This window comes from Symphalangus syndactylus, chromosome 19 (genome assembly GCF_028878055.3).
Source record: "Symphalangus syndactylus isolate Jambi chromosome 19, NHGRI_mSymSyn1-v2.1_pri, whole genome shotgun sequence".
NCBI classification, from domain to species: domain Eukaryota; kingdom Metazoa; phylum Chordata; class Mammalia; order Primates; family Hylobatidae; genus Symphalangus; species Symphalangus syndactylus.
The window spans coordinates 38,788,270-38,804,813 of record NC_072434.2 but is presented as its reverse complement, the minus strand read 5'-3'; the positions used below and the strand labels follow the sequence as shown (position 1 = coordinate 38,804,813).

Genomic DNA, 16,544 nt, shown 5'->3' with positions numbered 1-16,544 from the left:
CTTTTGAGATGAAGTCTCACTCACTCTGTTGCCCAGGCTGGAATGCAGTGGTGCGATCTTGGCTCACTGCAACCTCTGTCTCCTGGGTTCAGGGGATTCTCCTGCCTCAGCCTCCCGAGTAGCTGGGATTACAAGCATGTGCCACCATGCCTGCATAATTTTTGTATTTTTAGTAGAGATGGGGTTTCACGATGTTGGCCAGGCTGGTCTCAAACCCCTGACCTCAGGTGATCCATCCACTTCGGCCTCCCAAAGTGCTGGGATTACAGGCATGAGCCACCGCACCCCACCAATATCAGTGTTAATCTTCTGTACACATCTGCTTCAATCTGTTGGTTGAAGGGTTTGGATCAGAGAGTCAACTATGACATAACTAGAATTTGCACCATTTGGGGAAGGTTTCTGGCTAACCAAGCTTACTCAATAGTGACTTCTGGCTCCTTAGCTTATGGTTAGGTCAGTAAGATAGATGTTGGCAATGGTTTCATCCTTTGGTTTGTATCTACTGCTCTTCAAGGGGACATGTGTGTTGCTTCACATGGTGTTAAAACAACAGTAGTAATCCCGGAACCCTCAAGTGACTTTGTCATAATGTAGCCAATCCAGGAAGAGCATCATATTCAGGATTCATCAGACTGAGATGACTAATTTGCTGCTCTAGTTGGATTTCTCAGCTTTCTGCTTTGAAATCCAGGGGATACAATCATTCATGCTCTAAATGTTGAAAGAAAGCCTTTGTGGACACCTACGGACTGGCCATGCTCTCAAAAGGCATTTTTCCTCAACCCGTGATGTAGTCATTCTTCGTGACTTGACATGCAAATTGGCTTTGTCAAAATCTGGAATGCAGTCTCATCATTCACTTTTTCACAGCCTCTGAGGCTTTATAGGCTCCATTTCTGATGGTAGACATTGTAGGAAAGTAACAGCTGAGGTATTGCCCACATTTTTGTGGGATTTCTCCCTGTCTCTCCAGGAAGGAGATGGAATCACAGTCATATCTTGTGGCATAGTGGAAATGTACATTGGTCCAGATGGTACCTTTTAAAACTATGCAGAAGCCCAGTGTGCTCTCTCCTGCACATTCCCCTGCTTCATCTTTTTTGTCTCATCCCTCATCACACTGGCTTTTTAAATTCTTGCAGAAGTCATGGCTGTTTATTCTTAGCTGAACCTTTCTTAGAGTCATACATTTCTATAGACTTAAACATGAGTGATTCACTTGGATGCAAGTAGTTCCTGGACTGCACAATCCCTGCATATTAGCTAGAAAGGCTCGTGGTTCTCCTGCTTGGCACATAGCTGGACTGGGCTGACCTCCACACTTCCTTCCTGCTCTGAGAGCCTGTGACAGCCGCCTTCTCCAAAAGTCCTCCAGACTGTCATTCTTCCTTTCCCACAGGCTACACTGTAAGGTTGCTCTTAAAGGTGAAGTGTAATTTGTTTGCATTCCTTTCTTCATTCCCCTGATCATGATTTCTAAACATTGATTTTTGCACTTGCTCCTCACTTCTTAAATTCTCAATAGGAATTTGGGGGCTCATCAGGCAGTCTGTTTAGAGCTGCTATAACCCAGGCATATTCTAGGCTTTATCTTAACTATAAATGTCACTAGAATCATAGAAAAATCTAACAAAGGAAATAGAGTTTGGATAGAGGAACATGAAGGTGAAAAAATTGACTGAATAATTGGAAAATGTACCCCCTTAACTAATATATCTGCAAAGAAACTTATGCTATTAACTTATCCATCATCAGTTAGTCCTCAAATTGAGCCACTAAGTTGATTCATTTGGGAACATAAGGAAGAAAAAAAACCCAAAAACCAAAACAAAAACTAAACCATATTATGATAGAGCCACAATCAGACCCCTACCCATGAGAATTGTCACATCAGCTGGCTGGCTGTAAACTAACCATCCAATAGAATTGAATGTATAGTTATGCCATAAGAGGAAATCTACAGGAAATAAGATAATAGACTCCATTTTAATCAGAAGCCTGATAACCAGAAAGCTCAACTTCTATACTGTTTCCATGGAAAGGTAGATAAATATGAAAGAAATGTTATTTATTTTATAAACAACTTCCAGAATATTTTATAAGATTAACATGGTATAATTTAGCTTAAGTCATTCCAGGAAATTGTTTATAATTTTCTACAATAAGAATTGGTATTTTAAATGGTTCAATTTAATGATTTTTAAAAGTACCTCTTCCAATAACCTCTTTCTTTGGTTATTGGTATTACATGGATGAGAAATGTGTAGTTAATCAGAAAAGCGTATTAACTGTAGTACTCCGTTTCTTAATTGTCCTTGATACACATCATGAAAATGTGTACAGTTGGCTCTACTAGCAAATGTGGAAAGTGGTGAAGCTGCTTAAAGGCTGTATTTCCCTTGAGAAAGTCACTTTTATGTTCTGAATCTTATTCTCCTCGTCTTTATAGTGCTCTGCATTTTGTTCACAAGACAGTTGTGGAATTAAAATGGGATAAGATAATATGAAAGCTCATCATAAGCCTCACGTGCTAAACATACCAAGGTAGCAGCATACTATGTTGATTCATCTTATTGTCATCAGCCACAGGCTGAGCCTTGGCCACGTGCTTGCTCGGGGAACTCGACAGTGGGAATCAGGGAGTTTGGGTTCCTGTTCTAGGGGTGCTGTCAACTAGCTGTGTGGACCTGGAGCCCCAGTTTTCTCCCTGGGTCTCAGGTTCCTCAGCAGAACAGGTATGGGACTAGTTGATGTTCAAGGCCTTTCTAGCACTAATATTCAATGCAGAGCCGTATAATCTGGGGTACTTCTCTTAGAAACTTCTAAAAATACAGAACTTTCTCTCTCACTACGAAATCTGACTGCAGTAGGACTGAATCAACTGTTGGCAAGGCTTTCCTCCAGCCCCGTAAGCGTCTGACTTCTTTGGGAACCCATATTGCCTCCAGTTTCTGGTGTCTGCTGCCACCTTCTGGTTAACTTCCATAAGAACAGCTAAAACCTAGGGAAATAAAGAGAACTGCTTTGCCTCACGTGGTTATAGAGTGAATAGGTAGGTCACACTGAGTTACTGATAGGCATCTACCACTGATGGGGACTTGGAGTACTTACACCAGGGATGAGACACATGTGTGCTGTGGGCTGTTGTGGAGGAAATAACTGCAGTCTATCAGTCTTGATATCTACCTCTGCTTTGAAAATTGCAAAGCTGTTGGCCAGCGTTCTAATCTGTTTTCTTCTGGGGTGTGTTTACTCTTCCAGCTCTCTGAGTCCTCCTCATCCTGTTCTTCTATCCATTCCATGGACACAAATTCCTCAGGGATGTCTTCCTTAATCAACCCCCTCTCCTCCCCTCCGTCCTGCAACAACAACCCCAAAATCCACAAGCGCTCTGTCTCGGTGACGTCCATTACCTCGACTGTGCTGCCTCCTGTTTACAACCAACAGAATGAAGACACCTGCATCATCCGCATCAGTGTGGAAGACAACAACGGCAACATGTACAAGAGCATCATGGTGAGGAGCAAGCCCTGACCCAGGAGCGGGTTTCCATTTAGATTGTGTGTCTGTGTCTGTCGGCCGCTCAGACTAACAGCCCTAAATATGCACACTCAATATTAGCATATACATATATGCATTCACACAGAAGGGATGTGTGTCAGTTCCAGGTCTCCCTGGGCATAGATGCTGAATGATGTATGTGTATAAAATATATATACATATATATGTACACACATAGTGTATATAGGATATAATTTTCACATCTTAAAGAAATGCTAAAACTTATTCGTTTAGGTCAGTATTAGCCTTTTGAAATTCTCAATTTGGGTGACTGTGTAAATGTGCTCCAGGGAAGATGACTCTGCTTCACACGTTTTTGGAAGCCTTCCTATGGAATTATATGTCTGGTTTTATCATTGAATTTCCACACATTCTTAGCAGTGTACTCCCCTGATGGCAGATTTTTGTCATTTAGTCATTTGGATCAAACCTAGTTAATAAAGTGGATGATCAAGCTAGAAATGCAGTTTGAGTTAATGAGGAATGATGCTTATAAAATGAGACTGACCTTTTTGAGCTTCTTGTAAAATCTGTGTTTCTGAGGACAATTGCAAAGATATTTTTAATAATGGCAGTCTTTTGGGAATACACACAGAGCCTCTCATGGCGATAACCTCGGGGATGTGAGGTCTGCTATGTTTATCACAAGAATATAAACTCTTAGTTTATGGGAGATAATCATGTATTGGAAATCACATTATCCTTTGCAGCAAAATCCCACAGCTAATTCCACATCTCTCCTCATCTTTATCACTCGCCTCTTTGAAGGCACACTCAGTGCTTACAAGCTCAGGTCTGAATCTGGCATAAGTGGTATGGAGGCTCCACATAAAAGCTTTGCTAAAGCATTTGTAGAGTCAACAAAATATCAAGCATTTATTGCGTACTAGTCATTAGATTAGGCTTTGGGGATAGGGAGATGAGTGAGACATTTCTGCCTTCGAGGAACTTTTAATCAGAAAGGAAGCTCACAAAGCATTATTCACGATGTGCAAAATAATAGAGCCAAGATCAGGTTGTAAAGGGCCTTGTGGCCCACACAGAGGAGCGTGTTAATCCCGCAGGCAATAGGGTCTTGTTGAAGGCTTTTAAGTAGTGATGGGATTTGCTCATTAAGAAAGTCATGGCATTGTGTTTGCTGGAGTGTGGGGGTAGACTGGAGGCGAGGAAGCAAGTTAGGAAGCTGCTATCATGTTCCATGTAGGAGAGGATAAGGGCTTGAATGAAGGTCATGTGGCCGGAGATGGTGAGGATTTTTTAAAGCTTTTGATGAGGTAGAATTGCAGAATCCATTCATTTAGTTACCAACTTTTTAGTTACTGTTGCGGAGGACTAGAGGCTGTCTGGGCAGTTGGTGGGTCTGTGCGACATGAACTACCAGGGGAGGATATTTCAGGGACATTTAAATCAGAGGTACCAGTATGACATCAGATGGCATTGTCTGATAGATGGTCAGAAACATGGGCTGGTGCAAGGCTGATGCTGAGATCAAGTACTGGGGTTGTCAAACCCCACAGGGGGGGACGTGGTCTTGCGAGAGTGAGTGTAGGATGAGGCAGAATGCAAGTGCTAATGAGGGAGGGGCTCGTAAAGGAGCACCTGAGAGGTAGAGGAAACACAGGGTAGCCAAGGTCCTCCATGTGGTTACTGCCTGCTCAGCATGGTCCCTTCAGCTGGGACCTCTTACCTGCGCCAACCAGAGAGAACGTCCACTGCATAACTCTACAGTGTCTCTGAATTTTAGCATGGATTTGTACACCAAACAGTTATGTTTTGGGACATGCCTGGTCAGCGTGCACTCTGCTCAGTCTGGGGGAACTGAGAGTGGTTGAACTGCACAAACCTCTACTGCCCAGGAGGAGTCATAGGTTGTGCATGCTGTCTCAGTGTTGGGAGGGTAGTGAGTAGAAGATCCCCTGCCCCCTGCCCCGAGATTCCTCCTTCCCCAGCAGATGGGCTGCCTCTATGAGAATCACCTCTCCTGCCAACCCCTTCCTGTGGCCCTTTATATTGCACGAGGTGGTGGCACTCACCTTTCATGAAAATCCTGCCAGTGCGTGTCACAGGCTTATTCTGGAGAGACGACACACTGCTCTCGTGCTCTCATTCTAATTGTTAGGCCTCTCAGGAGAAATCTTGCTCACAGGACGTACCTTTGTGAAATTATTATGCTGTGTGCTGTTGACCAGAGGATGGAAAGAAATCAGTCCAGGTTCAGGCGAGACTAGCAGTTCTCAAACTTTTTGTTCTCAGGACCCCTTTATACTCTGAAACAGCACTGAATATTCCAAAGAGCTCCAGACTATGTGGGTTGTATCTGTTGATATTTACCACATTAGATATTTAAACTGAGAAACTTTCAAAATGTTGATTAATTCATTTAAAATAACAATAATGAACACATTGCATGTTAATGTAAATTTTATTTTTTAATGAAAAAATCTATCTTTTTCCAAAAATTATTGAGTGAGAAGGGTGGCATTGTTTTCCATTTCTGTAAGTCTGTTAAAATGTGAGTGAGACTGGCTTTGTTTTGTTTTTGTTTTTACTGTGAGTACAGGGTACTGAAGAATACAGTGACAGCTAGTAGACTTGTAGTGAGAAACCACTGGACCGATTTGTGCTACGGTACCAGCACTTCCATCCACCATAGCTTCTGCAATACCTATGCAAATGTCAACAGAAAGAAAAGACAAACAGCATCTTAGTATTATCATGAAAATAATTTTGATCTCATGGATCCCCTCACAGATTTCAGGGACCCCACAGGCCATAGATTACACACTGAGAACTGGTGGCCTAGAGGACTTGCTTTGCAAGAGCAACTGATGTCCCTGGAATCCAAGGCCCTTCCACAGAAGAAGAGACAGCAATGAGCCCTTGTAAAATTACCTCCTCAGTGACCATGGAAAAATGTCTTCTACCCCTGAGCCCATCACTCTTTTGAAATGATCTTTCTCTCCATTATGTCAATCACAGAGTCAGTCTCCCAAGATCCCTTACACAGGGAATGCAGTATTTCTGTCACAGGAAAGTCAATGAAGGTGACACCAAAGCATCGTTCAGTACCGCGCATTCAGTACAGCAGCCACTGGCCATGGGTGACAATGGAACATTTGAAATGGGAATACTCCAAATTGAGATGAGCTGAGGGTAAAATATATGCCAGATTTTGAACACTCAGTACAAAAAAGTAAAATACTGCATTAACAATTTTTGTATTGATTATATATGCTGATGTAATATTTGGGGTGTTCAAGTTAAATATCACCTTTCAAAAACTTTTTTTTTTTTTTTTTTTGAGACAGAGTCTTGCGCTGTTGCCTGGGCTGGAGTGCAATGGCGCGATCTCAGCTCACTGCAACCTCCACCTCCCGGGTTCAAGCGGTTCTCTTGCCTCAGCCTCCTGAGTAGCTGGGATTACAGGCACCCACCACCACGCCTGGCTAACTTTTCTGTATTTTTAGTGGAGACGGGGTTTCACCATGTTGGCCAGGATGGTCTCAAGCTCCTGACCTTGTGATCCACCTGCCTCGGCCTCCCAAAGTGGTGGGATTACAGGCATGAGCCACCGCGCCCGTCCTAAAAAGTTTTTAATTGTGGCTACTAGAAACTTAAAATGAAATATGTGGCCCACATTCGATACCTATGAGTGCTAATTCAGTCTATCAGCATAAGGATGCATGCTTGAGCTGTGAATACTCATTGTAATCATAAGTTTGATTCAGCATCGCTTTGATGGTACAAAGTAATAAACATGCAAGGGAAAGCCCTTGGTCATCTTGTCCTCATTGGGACATACCTGGGGAAGTTTAAGGAAAGGAGAATGAAGGTAGCCTGGCTGTCTCATATGACTTACCCACCTTAGCCTGACATGCATCCCCTGAAGGGAGGTCTTCTCCTTTAGCTTTCTGCTACTAAGTGTGACCCAGCTTTAGGAGTATTTTCTTCATACTATCAAAAAGCATATTTTCCTCATTTCGAATTTTGTGTGCACCTACTTTTCCCTTGTAAATGAATATGCCAGATGTTTTGGTAACAGACACGTGAACAAGATCTTTGCTGCTTACAAGGATCCCTTTGTAATGCACATTGTTTATGGAATCACAAACACCAGCTGCTGCCCCAGATCAGAGCGAGGCATCTTGGTACTGCCATCCTCAGGCACACAATGGCAGTTTCTTGGAGGAAATGAGACTTCTGTATGTGTCGAGGGGGGTCATGGGGGGCTTTCTATGGTCCTCTTGCCCCCTGGTGAGAACAGCTTTTATTTTTAAGTAAGAATAATCTGAGTTTTCATTCACTTCTTTCAAACTTAAAGAAATCACCCAAGGTATGGTACGTAATTTAGCTTTCTTTTCATGTTGCTCTGCACACCCTGCAAATAGCTGGCTGGCAGGCAGCGAGCTGAAGGGGAGAACATCAGAACTGGGGATGAGGGAAACCTTTAACTTGTGCTTTTAAAACACTTAGAAGCTGATGTTTATTGAAGCATAATTTGCATGTAGTTATATATGCAGATCTTAAATGTTTGATTCTTTGAGTTTTAATAATTATATATATCTATGAAACTACTACCCCAAATCTAGATAAAGAACATTTCCATCCCACCTGCCATATTCCCTGTGCCCTTTCCAATCAATCCCCTCTTAACCTGGAGGTTCATTTTCTAATGCTACAGATTTGTTTTTCCTTTTTTTGAAAGAATAGACTCCACTGGTATGTAATCTTTTGTGTCCAGTTTCTTTTGCCCAAGGTGATGTTTGTGAGACTCGTCTGCATTGTTGCATGTGCCAGTTCTTAGTTCCCTTCAGTTGCTCAGTAGGGTTCTATTATGAATATACTATGATTTATTCTCTTTTCCTGTTGATGGAGATTCAGATTGATTCAGTTTTTAGCTATTCTGAATAAATCTGCTATGAATGTTTGTGTACAAGTCATTTTGTGGACGTATGTTTTTATTCCGCTTGGTAAATGCCTGGGAGTGGGACTGCTGAATCACAGGGTCACCTGTACTTTTTGAAATGGTCAATGGGCAGAACTGTGACCATTTTTATCACGTGGGATGTAACCAGTGCCATAGAAGCAGTTCAACATGGGAGGATAATTTTGGGCCAGGACTAACAATGCTTTGCATTTTCCACAATTCCCTCATATATATTCTTTCACGGGAACTTCAACCACTGTGGAGGAGATAGGCAAGGAAAGTGTTCTCTCCATTTTAATAGCGGATGACGCTGTGACTCAGAGATTAGGTGACTCGCCCATCATCTGTGGCTACTAAGGGTAGAACCAGGACTAGAAACCAGGGATCCTGGCTCTTGGTCCAGTTCCAATTCCACGAGTCCATTCTTTCTGGAAAGGCATCACAACACAAGACAGCAAGAATGAGAGGGTCAGGAGAACTCCCTCAGGAAACGTGAAGCTAAGTACTTTACAAGCCTATTCATTGTCTTTGCAGTTGACGAGCCAGGATAAAACCCCCGCGGTGATCCAGAGAGCCATGCTGAAGCACAATCTGGACTCAGACCCCGCCGAGGAGTACGAGCTGGTGCAGGTCATCTCGGAGGACAAAGGTGGGCATCCTTCCGAGACAGGCATGTTCCTTCCCAGGGCAGGTGGCTAGCACATGTCCACAGTGCTCCGCATTTAGAAGGCAGGAAACGGATACGTATTGTTTTATTGGGACCTAGTGGTGGTTTTTGATAGTGCAAGGGTGAACAACCTCACTTGTAGAATCACCTCACTTGTAGAATTAAGTATCTCAAACCACTCTCCGATTCCCCAGCTCTTGTTTTTCCTGCAATTTTGACGAGTATTTCTTCTGCCCAGTCTTTCTGAGCTCTTCAAACACTTTTCCAGGAAGAAGTGTCTCCCTGCGCCAGGAGGCAGAGGGTAGGGTAGTCTGTTGGGCATTGCAGGTGGCCACACACCTCCTTTACCCAAGAATGTGTTTCTAAGTTGTGTGTGAATCTGAAATTTAGTGGTTCCTATAATAATTTCTCATCGTTTCAATTAATCATGTATGAGAGGTATTTTCTTTATTCATGATCAATTTAAAAATAACACAAACCTCTAACTTGAAGGTTATTTACCTCACATTTATTGAGGCAAAGAACTGGTAATCTATGAAAGGCTTCAATATGCCTGGGAACATATTATTTAAAGAAATCTCTTTTATGAAAGACTTTTTGGGGAAATAATCACCCTTTCATGTATCTGTCTGCTAATATGAATTTGGGGATTGTAGTTGTTGAGAGAAGGAAACAGGCTGGTAGATAACTCCTCTGTACCTTGTCACTTCACAGACAGTGACTGTCAGGATAGGTCTCTTCTCCAAGTGCAGAAGGAGCAGCAAATATTGTTGACCGAAGCCAACCCTTTCTGCTGCCAGACTCCAGACTGTCTATTGCAGCCACCTTAAGTAGTCCTCTGCTCACCAACAAGCAGCGTCCCCTATAAGTGAGAAGCATTCCACAAGCTAGGCTATGGGATCAGCATGTCACCCAGGGCTCTATTGCTGGTTTAGAGGAGAGTGGCTGAAATTAGAATACTACCTTGTCCTAGAGATTAAAAGCTACAGCCTCTGGGAAAATTCTTTTTCAGTTTCCTCTTGGAAGATTTCTCATTCATTCAGCTGAGCCTTAGGCTGTGGGGCAACACTTTCTCAGTTATAACCTTTTAATGTAATTATAGTTATAATTCTAAGCCTAAAAGATGGTCTCAAGTTGTACCATTTTGCTTACAACGCAGCACTAAGGTGAGGCCGGTGGGTCTAAAGGTCCAGGAGTCTCGACGGGTAGCCAGGACCCAGTGTTGCCCACCAGCTGTGTGGTCCTAAATGCAAGCTGCTGGACCCCCGGGCCTTGGTCCTTAATTAGAGACAATACCCTGCTGGTTCCTCATATGTCACAGGGCAATTCTGAAGATAACAAGAAATCGTGTACCTGAACATGGGGAGACGCTAAGTGATATATAAGTGTGAGGACTATTACTACTGACCCGTGAGTATGTGGGCAGCAGCATGGGACATTTTGAGGGGATTGTTCTCCACTGAGCCTTTGTGCACAGAATGTACAGGAGTCACTTGGAACCTGCTCATATCAGTCTTGCTGTTGGATCTCAATGTTTGAAGTTAACTTAAGACTCAATTTGTCCAGTTTTACAACCATATGCCTCTCTGATTGCCCCCCCCACCCCACTACCACAGAGCTAGACTTGCACATTTTACCTTTTTTAATTCTGTTTGTTTTTTCAAATACTCATTACACTTGAGTGCTAAATACTGTAAACCTTCTTGTGGCGATTCCTCAAGGATCTTGAACCAGAAATGCCATTTGACCCACCAATCCCATTACTGGGTGTATACCCAAAGGATTATAAATCATTCTACTATAAAGACACATGCACACGTATGTTTATCGCAGCACTATTCACAATAGCAAAACCTGGAACCAACCCAAATGATAGACTGGATAAAGAAAATGTGGCACATATACACCATGGAATACTATGCAGCAATAAAAGATGAGTTCATGTCCTTTGCAGAGACATGGATGAAGCTGGAAACCATCATTCTCAGCAAACTAACACAGGAACAGAAAACCAAATACTGCATGTTCTCACTCATAAGTGGGAGTTGAACAATGAGAACATGAGAACACATGGACACAGGGGAATATCACACACCGGGGCCTGTTGTGCGGTGGAAGACTAGGGGAGGGATAGCCTTAGGAGAAATACCTAATGTAGATGACGGGTTGATGGGTGCAGCAAGCCACCATGGCACGTGTATACCTATGTAACAAACCTGCACGTTCTGCACATGTACCCCAGACCTTAAAGTATAGTAAAAATAAAATTAAAATTAAAAAATAAAAATAAAAGTGAGGCTGGGCACAGTGGCTCACGGCTGTAATCCCAGCACTTTGAGAGGCCGAGGCAGGTAGATCATCTGAGGTCAGGAGTTCAAGACCAGCCTGGCCAACCTAGTGAAACCCACCTCTACTAAAAATACAAAAAAAACAAACAAACAAAAAAATTAGCCAGGCATGGTGGTGCACGCCTGTAATCCCAGCTACTCGAGAGGCTGAGACAGGAGAATCACTTGACCCTGGGAGGCAGAGGTTGCAGTGAGCTGACGTTGTGCCACTGCACTGCAGCCTGGACAACAAGAGCGAAACTCCATCTCAAAAAATAAAATAATAATAATAATAAAAAATAACTTAAATAAACAAATAAAATAAAACTGAGTCAAAATAACTTTGCTTTGATGATTTCATATTACACTTGGAACAATCCTTGTTCAAAAATTACAGATGTCTAGTTGGGAATCGTTGAAGTTGAAAATAGTTTAAATATTAAGAGATACACAGGAAGGGGGACATCACACACTGGGGCCTGTCAGGGGGTTGGGGAAAAGGGGAGGGAGAGCATTAGGACTAATATCTAATGCATGCAGGGCTTAAAACCTAGATGACAGATTGATAGGTGCAGCACATGTATACCTATGTAACAAACCTGCACGTTCTGCACATGTATCCCAGAACTTAAAGTAAAATACAGTAAAATAAAGATATGCACGTTCAGCACATGTATCCCAAAACTTAAAGTAAAATTTTTTAAAAAAAAGATACATACTTTCCTACATGGGAAATGAAATACTCGTTTGATGGGATTACTTCAAAAAATATTTCAATATTTCAAGTAGAATTCTGGAGTGCTGTAGATTTTCTATTTTTTCGATGTCATTGGATTATCTTAGTCTTTGAGAAAATCTGCATACTGGGGTGGAAAATGGACTGCAGGAGAAAGGAAACCCGAGTTCAAATCCCAGTTCTGCCATTCACTAGCTGCCATCTTGGGAATTTTCTTTAACTTTTCTTGGCCTCTGTTTCCTACTGTACTTTTTTTTCTAGCTTTAACATTTTCTATCGGAACATTTAATTCATGGAGTGAATTTCTAAAATCTCATTTGTACTAATTTTTTAAATTGGGATTGAGAAGCTGGGGCCAATTTTTGGGGTAGTGATGGTGACCACTGTCTGGTTCAGGTCACATCCCAGAGATGAAAGGCCGTAGTCCCTTCTTGTGTCTGGGCAAGGTTTACACAAGTCCCGTTCTTGTGTCTGGGCAAGGTTTACAAGCTGCCATTGTCAGTGCTGAGCTGACCTCCACAAGCTGACCATCTTCTCTTTCCTTATCTTTTTCAGAACTTGTGATTCCAGACTCAGCAAATGTCTTTTATGCCATGAACAGCCAAGTGAACTTTGACTTCATTTTGCGCAAAAAGAACTCCATGGAAGAACAAGTGAAACTGCGTAGCCGGACCAGCTTGACATTGCCCAGGACAGCTAAACGGGGCTGCTGGAGTAACAGACACAGCAAAATCACCCTCTGAAGGGAGGGACCAATGGCCCTTTGTTTGCCAAAGGCAGAGTGGGGCTGAGAAACAGGCTGCGGTGATTGCAATTACCATCCAGTGTTCGAGGATCATTGGTGAAGTCAGCAGATATTTATTGAGTTCCCGTGGTGTGCAAAGCATTATGATAGGCATTGTGGGGAAATTGGAAATGAATTTGACATGAAAAGGATGAACAATTCACTGATTCTCTTTGACTTATTTGAGACTAAAATGCAGAATTACCAACATTTAAAACATATATATGCACACGTATTTGGTATGCATGTGTATATATATGAAAATATATAAGAGGGACTTTATGGGATAGTATGGACTATGGAAAAACAAATTTGCACAATGGCCTGGGAAGTTGAGGTCACTTTTTACAGGGAAATAGAAGAAACTGAGAACCTAGTCTCGTATATTCTGAGTAAATGGAATCAGTCCTGGGAATAGAGAGTGTCCTTTGTGCCAGTATTACAAGAAGCCCAAACTTTATTTTTATAAAGGGAGAGGATGACTTTCTCAATCAAGTGCCACCAGATCAAAACAACTGCAGAGGCTAGAACTGCCACAGGCTGCATGAAAGGCCACTTTGGAAAGGGTTTGGATGAGCTGTTGGCCTTCAACCTCTGCCTGCATCTGCCACTTTCTGCTACCCCAAGGAGGCCAGGAGGAGCTTCGGAGGACCATCGCCCCACTGGTCTAGCCATCATGACACCTCTGGAGGTGTCAAGCTCCTGAAACAAGCTCATTTCAGTTTCTGGCAACCCCATGTATTTCTGTCTTCCCCCTAAAGAATATATCATAATCATTGCACAAATAACCATGTTCTTTGGTAATGAAGCCAGAAAAGAAAGCACGAAAGAATGATGACTCATTTGGACTCTTACCTGTCTTGGAATGTCAGTACTTCATTGCCTTCTCTGATTGCCTTTTGCATGTAAAACTATGTGTCTGGAGTCTTTTGCCATCTGGATCCTAGTACCTCTTTACTATGTGCAATTTCTTCCTCAGGTGTGGAAATTTCTACTGCAATTGACTACATTTGATTATTTTGAGCTTGTGAAAGATTTCTGAACAGTGATTGTCCTGTTAATAGCCCCTCAGAAGATGTTCCCTGCTGATAACAGCATCCTATTTTACTTATTAACTTTTATAGCATTACTGTGCCTAGTCATGGGGAAAGAGATGGGGCTGTATAGATTATCTGAATCATTTGTCTAAGAGGTACATTCTTCCAGATGGAATCAATAACTTTTCTTTTTCAGGTTCCCATGCTTGCTATCACAGTATCATTGTTAAGTGACACTTTTGTCTCTCATAACACCATCACACTCTTCCTTCCAAGTCTGAGCTGTGCTGGGGTTTGAACTAAAAGCCATATGTGGAATATTGACATGTGTAAGAAGCACTTTCAGAATGTTGTCCTTTTTAAGAAATGATTCTCAAAATACCAGTTTTTATTCCAAAAATAAAGAGAACAAACCCAGAATATGAAGTGCAGATTGTAACATGGAGCTATTTTTTTTCCTAATCCCACAATACAGCTCCTAAAAGTTGTGCGGGATTTGCATTGCATAAATAGCCATGTGAATTCCGCAAGAAGCACCAGGGAAAGTTTAGAGATTCGTGACAATGGACCGAGGAACGGGCCAGGAAGTCCTCCGATTTCCTTTGGTCTTTCCAGGAGATTGGACTACACATTGTAAAGACTGACTGGGTTTCAACTAGTCAAAAAGCACTTTCTTCTGTTTTCAATCCCTGTTCGATTTGTGCTTCTGTGCTTGTAGGAGAGATGGCCAGGGTGGCAGCCCTCATGCAGGTTGAAGTATATGTAGCCTCAGCCTGATATTCTTAGTGTGAAGGTCAAAAAAAAATATATAAAACCATTGGCCTGGTTGAGGGTGTGACCACCAAGACATGTATGTTGTGCCCTTGTGCTCACCCTGTGTATTTATACTGTATATGTAGAGTCTAGATTTATATACTGCAATGTAAAATATATATATATATATATATATTTACCTTTTTTAAAGACAATGGAAATTCCAAGTAGCTAAACCTTAGCCTCATTTATTTAATGCCACTTTAAATGTCTTAAATTTGTTTCCTGGTGGACAGCTGGGTAATGCGTTTAGCTGCTCGCATGCTTGTCTTTCTGCATCTCCATCATCTGTTTACCTTTTGGTTAAACTAATAAACTAGTTTGGGACTTGGCTGGCATGTGCTGCCAGACCCAAAGGGATTGTATCTGGATTATTAACCAGGTGGGTTTTGGGTTCCAGGTGTGTCAGTAAGCTTTTGGGAAGCCCGCTGGATCGGTTGGAGGAGCACAGGGAAAGCCAGTGGCAGAATTTGGTAGGATCCTCCCAACTGGCAAGTGTCACGAGCCTTTGGGGGAAAGAATGACTTCCTCAGGAGACTGCGGTCAGAGATGATGCTGTTGCTAGATTGCTGTTCTTGGGGATGGAGTCTCACTCTGTCGCCCAGGCTGGAGTGCAGTGGTGCGATCTCGGCTCACTGCAATCTCCGCTGCACCAGTTCAAACAATTCTGCCTCAGTCTTCTGAGTAGCTGGTATTACAGGTGCGTGCCACCACGCCCAGCTAATTTTTGTATTTTTAGTAGAGGTGGGGTTTCACCATGTTCGTCATGCTGGTCTTGAGCTCCTGACCTCAGATGATCTGCCCACCTCGGCCTCCCAAAGTGCTGGGATTACAGGCATGAACCACCGCACCCGGCATGGGGACACTTAATAATCCAACTTAGAGTGAGGGTCCAAGTTAGCATTTTGTCGCCTTTCTGAGAGCCTTTCCCCGCATTTTGTGATGGATACCACCTGCATAATTCTTGAAACCGCTCATGGTGCCCTGGAAGCCAGGGGGCCCTCCATGGAGGGAGGAAAGGCATTCCCAAAAGAATTACACTTGAAATCCTTTTAAACTGATCCATGCAGTTTCCCCAAAGGCATTAGGTCTAAGGCCAGCTTCACTGAACAGATGCACAGTATTGTCATTTATCATACTGTTAAAAACTTCCCAGAATTATTTTCCAGTAGATTTCTAAATGGATCCAAATTATCACATGTTCCATGCCCTTGTGGAATTTTTAGAGGAAGCCAAGTAGATATTTTAATAATAGGAAATTGATAATACGGGGTAGGGCAGAAAAAAAAGGGAATTTTGTCTTTGGTACTTGTTTTTTCGAGATCATTCTAAAAGCCTGTTTCCCTTGTTTTGCCTTTTTCTAGAAACTGGGCCTGGGAACATTTTGCCAGGAGGAATAATGTCTTAAACTTGTCTTCTTTGGAGCATTTGTAAATTCTCCTTGCAGCACAGGATCATTAGGAGGTGTACAATATTGCTTTATGTGTCCTGATTTCAGTGGGACTGAGAAGGTTCCTGACTCAAACCTCCTTTTCTGCAGATGCCTACGTTTCCACTGGGAGAAGTTATTTCCATTGCATTTTGCATTGCTTTTCCCCCTAGACTCTCTCTTAAAATTAAATACCTTTGGAAGGGATGTGTTAGGCTAGGCTAGGATGGCCCGAAGTAACAAACCAAGAAATTTCAACA

At 42.5% G+C, this 16,544-nt stretch overlaps 1 protein-coding gene across 7 annotated transcripts in view; it reads left to right on the top strand.

Moving 5' to 3' along the window:
* The window catches only part of RGL1 (ral guanine nucleotide dissociation stimulator like 1), a 289,859-nt gene extending 274,648 nt beyond the window's left edge, over positions 1-15,211 (top strand). For all 7 annotated transcript variants that reach the window (XM_055234759.2, XM_055234763.2, XM_055234761.2 and 4 more), the window contains 3 exons: positions 3,265-3,519; positions 9,026-9,140; positions 12,777-15,211. In XM_055234759.2, the coding sequence (XP_055090734.1) occupies positions 3,265-3,519; positions 9,026-9,140; positions 12,777-12,964 (558 nt within the window). In that variant the 3' untranslated portion in view covers positions 12,965-15,211. The remainder of the gene's footprint in view (positions 1-3,264; positions 3,520-9,025; positions 9,141-12,776) is intronic.
* The last annotated feature ends 1,333 nt before the right edge of the window (positions 15,212-16,544 follow it).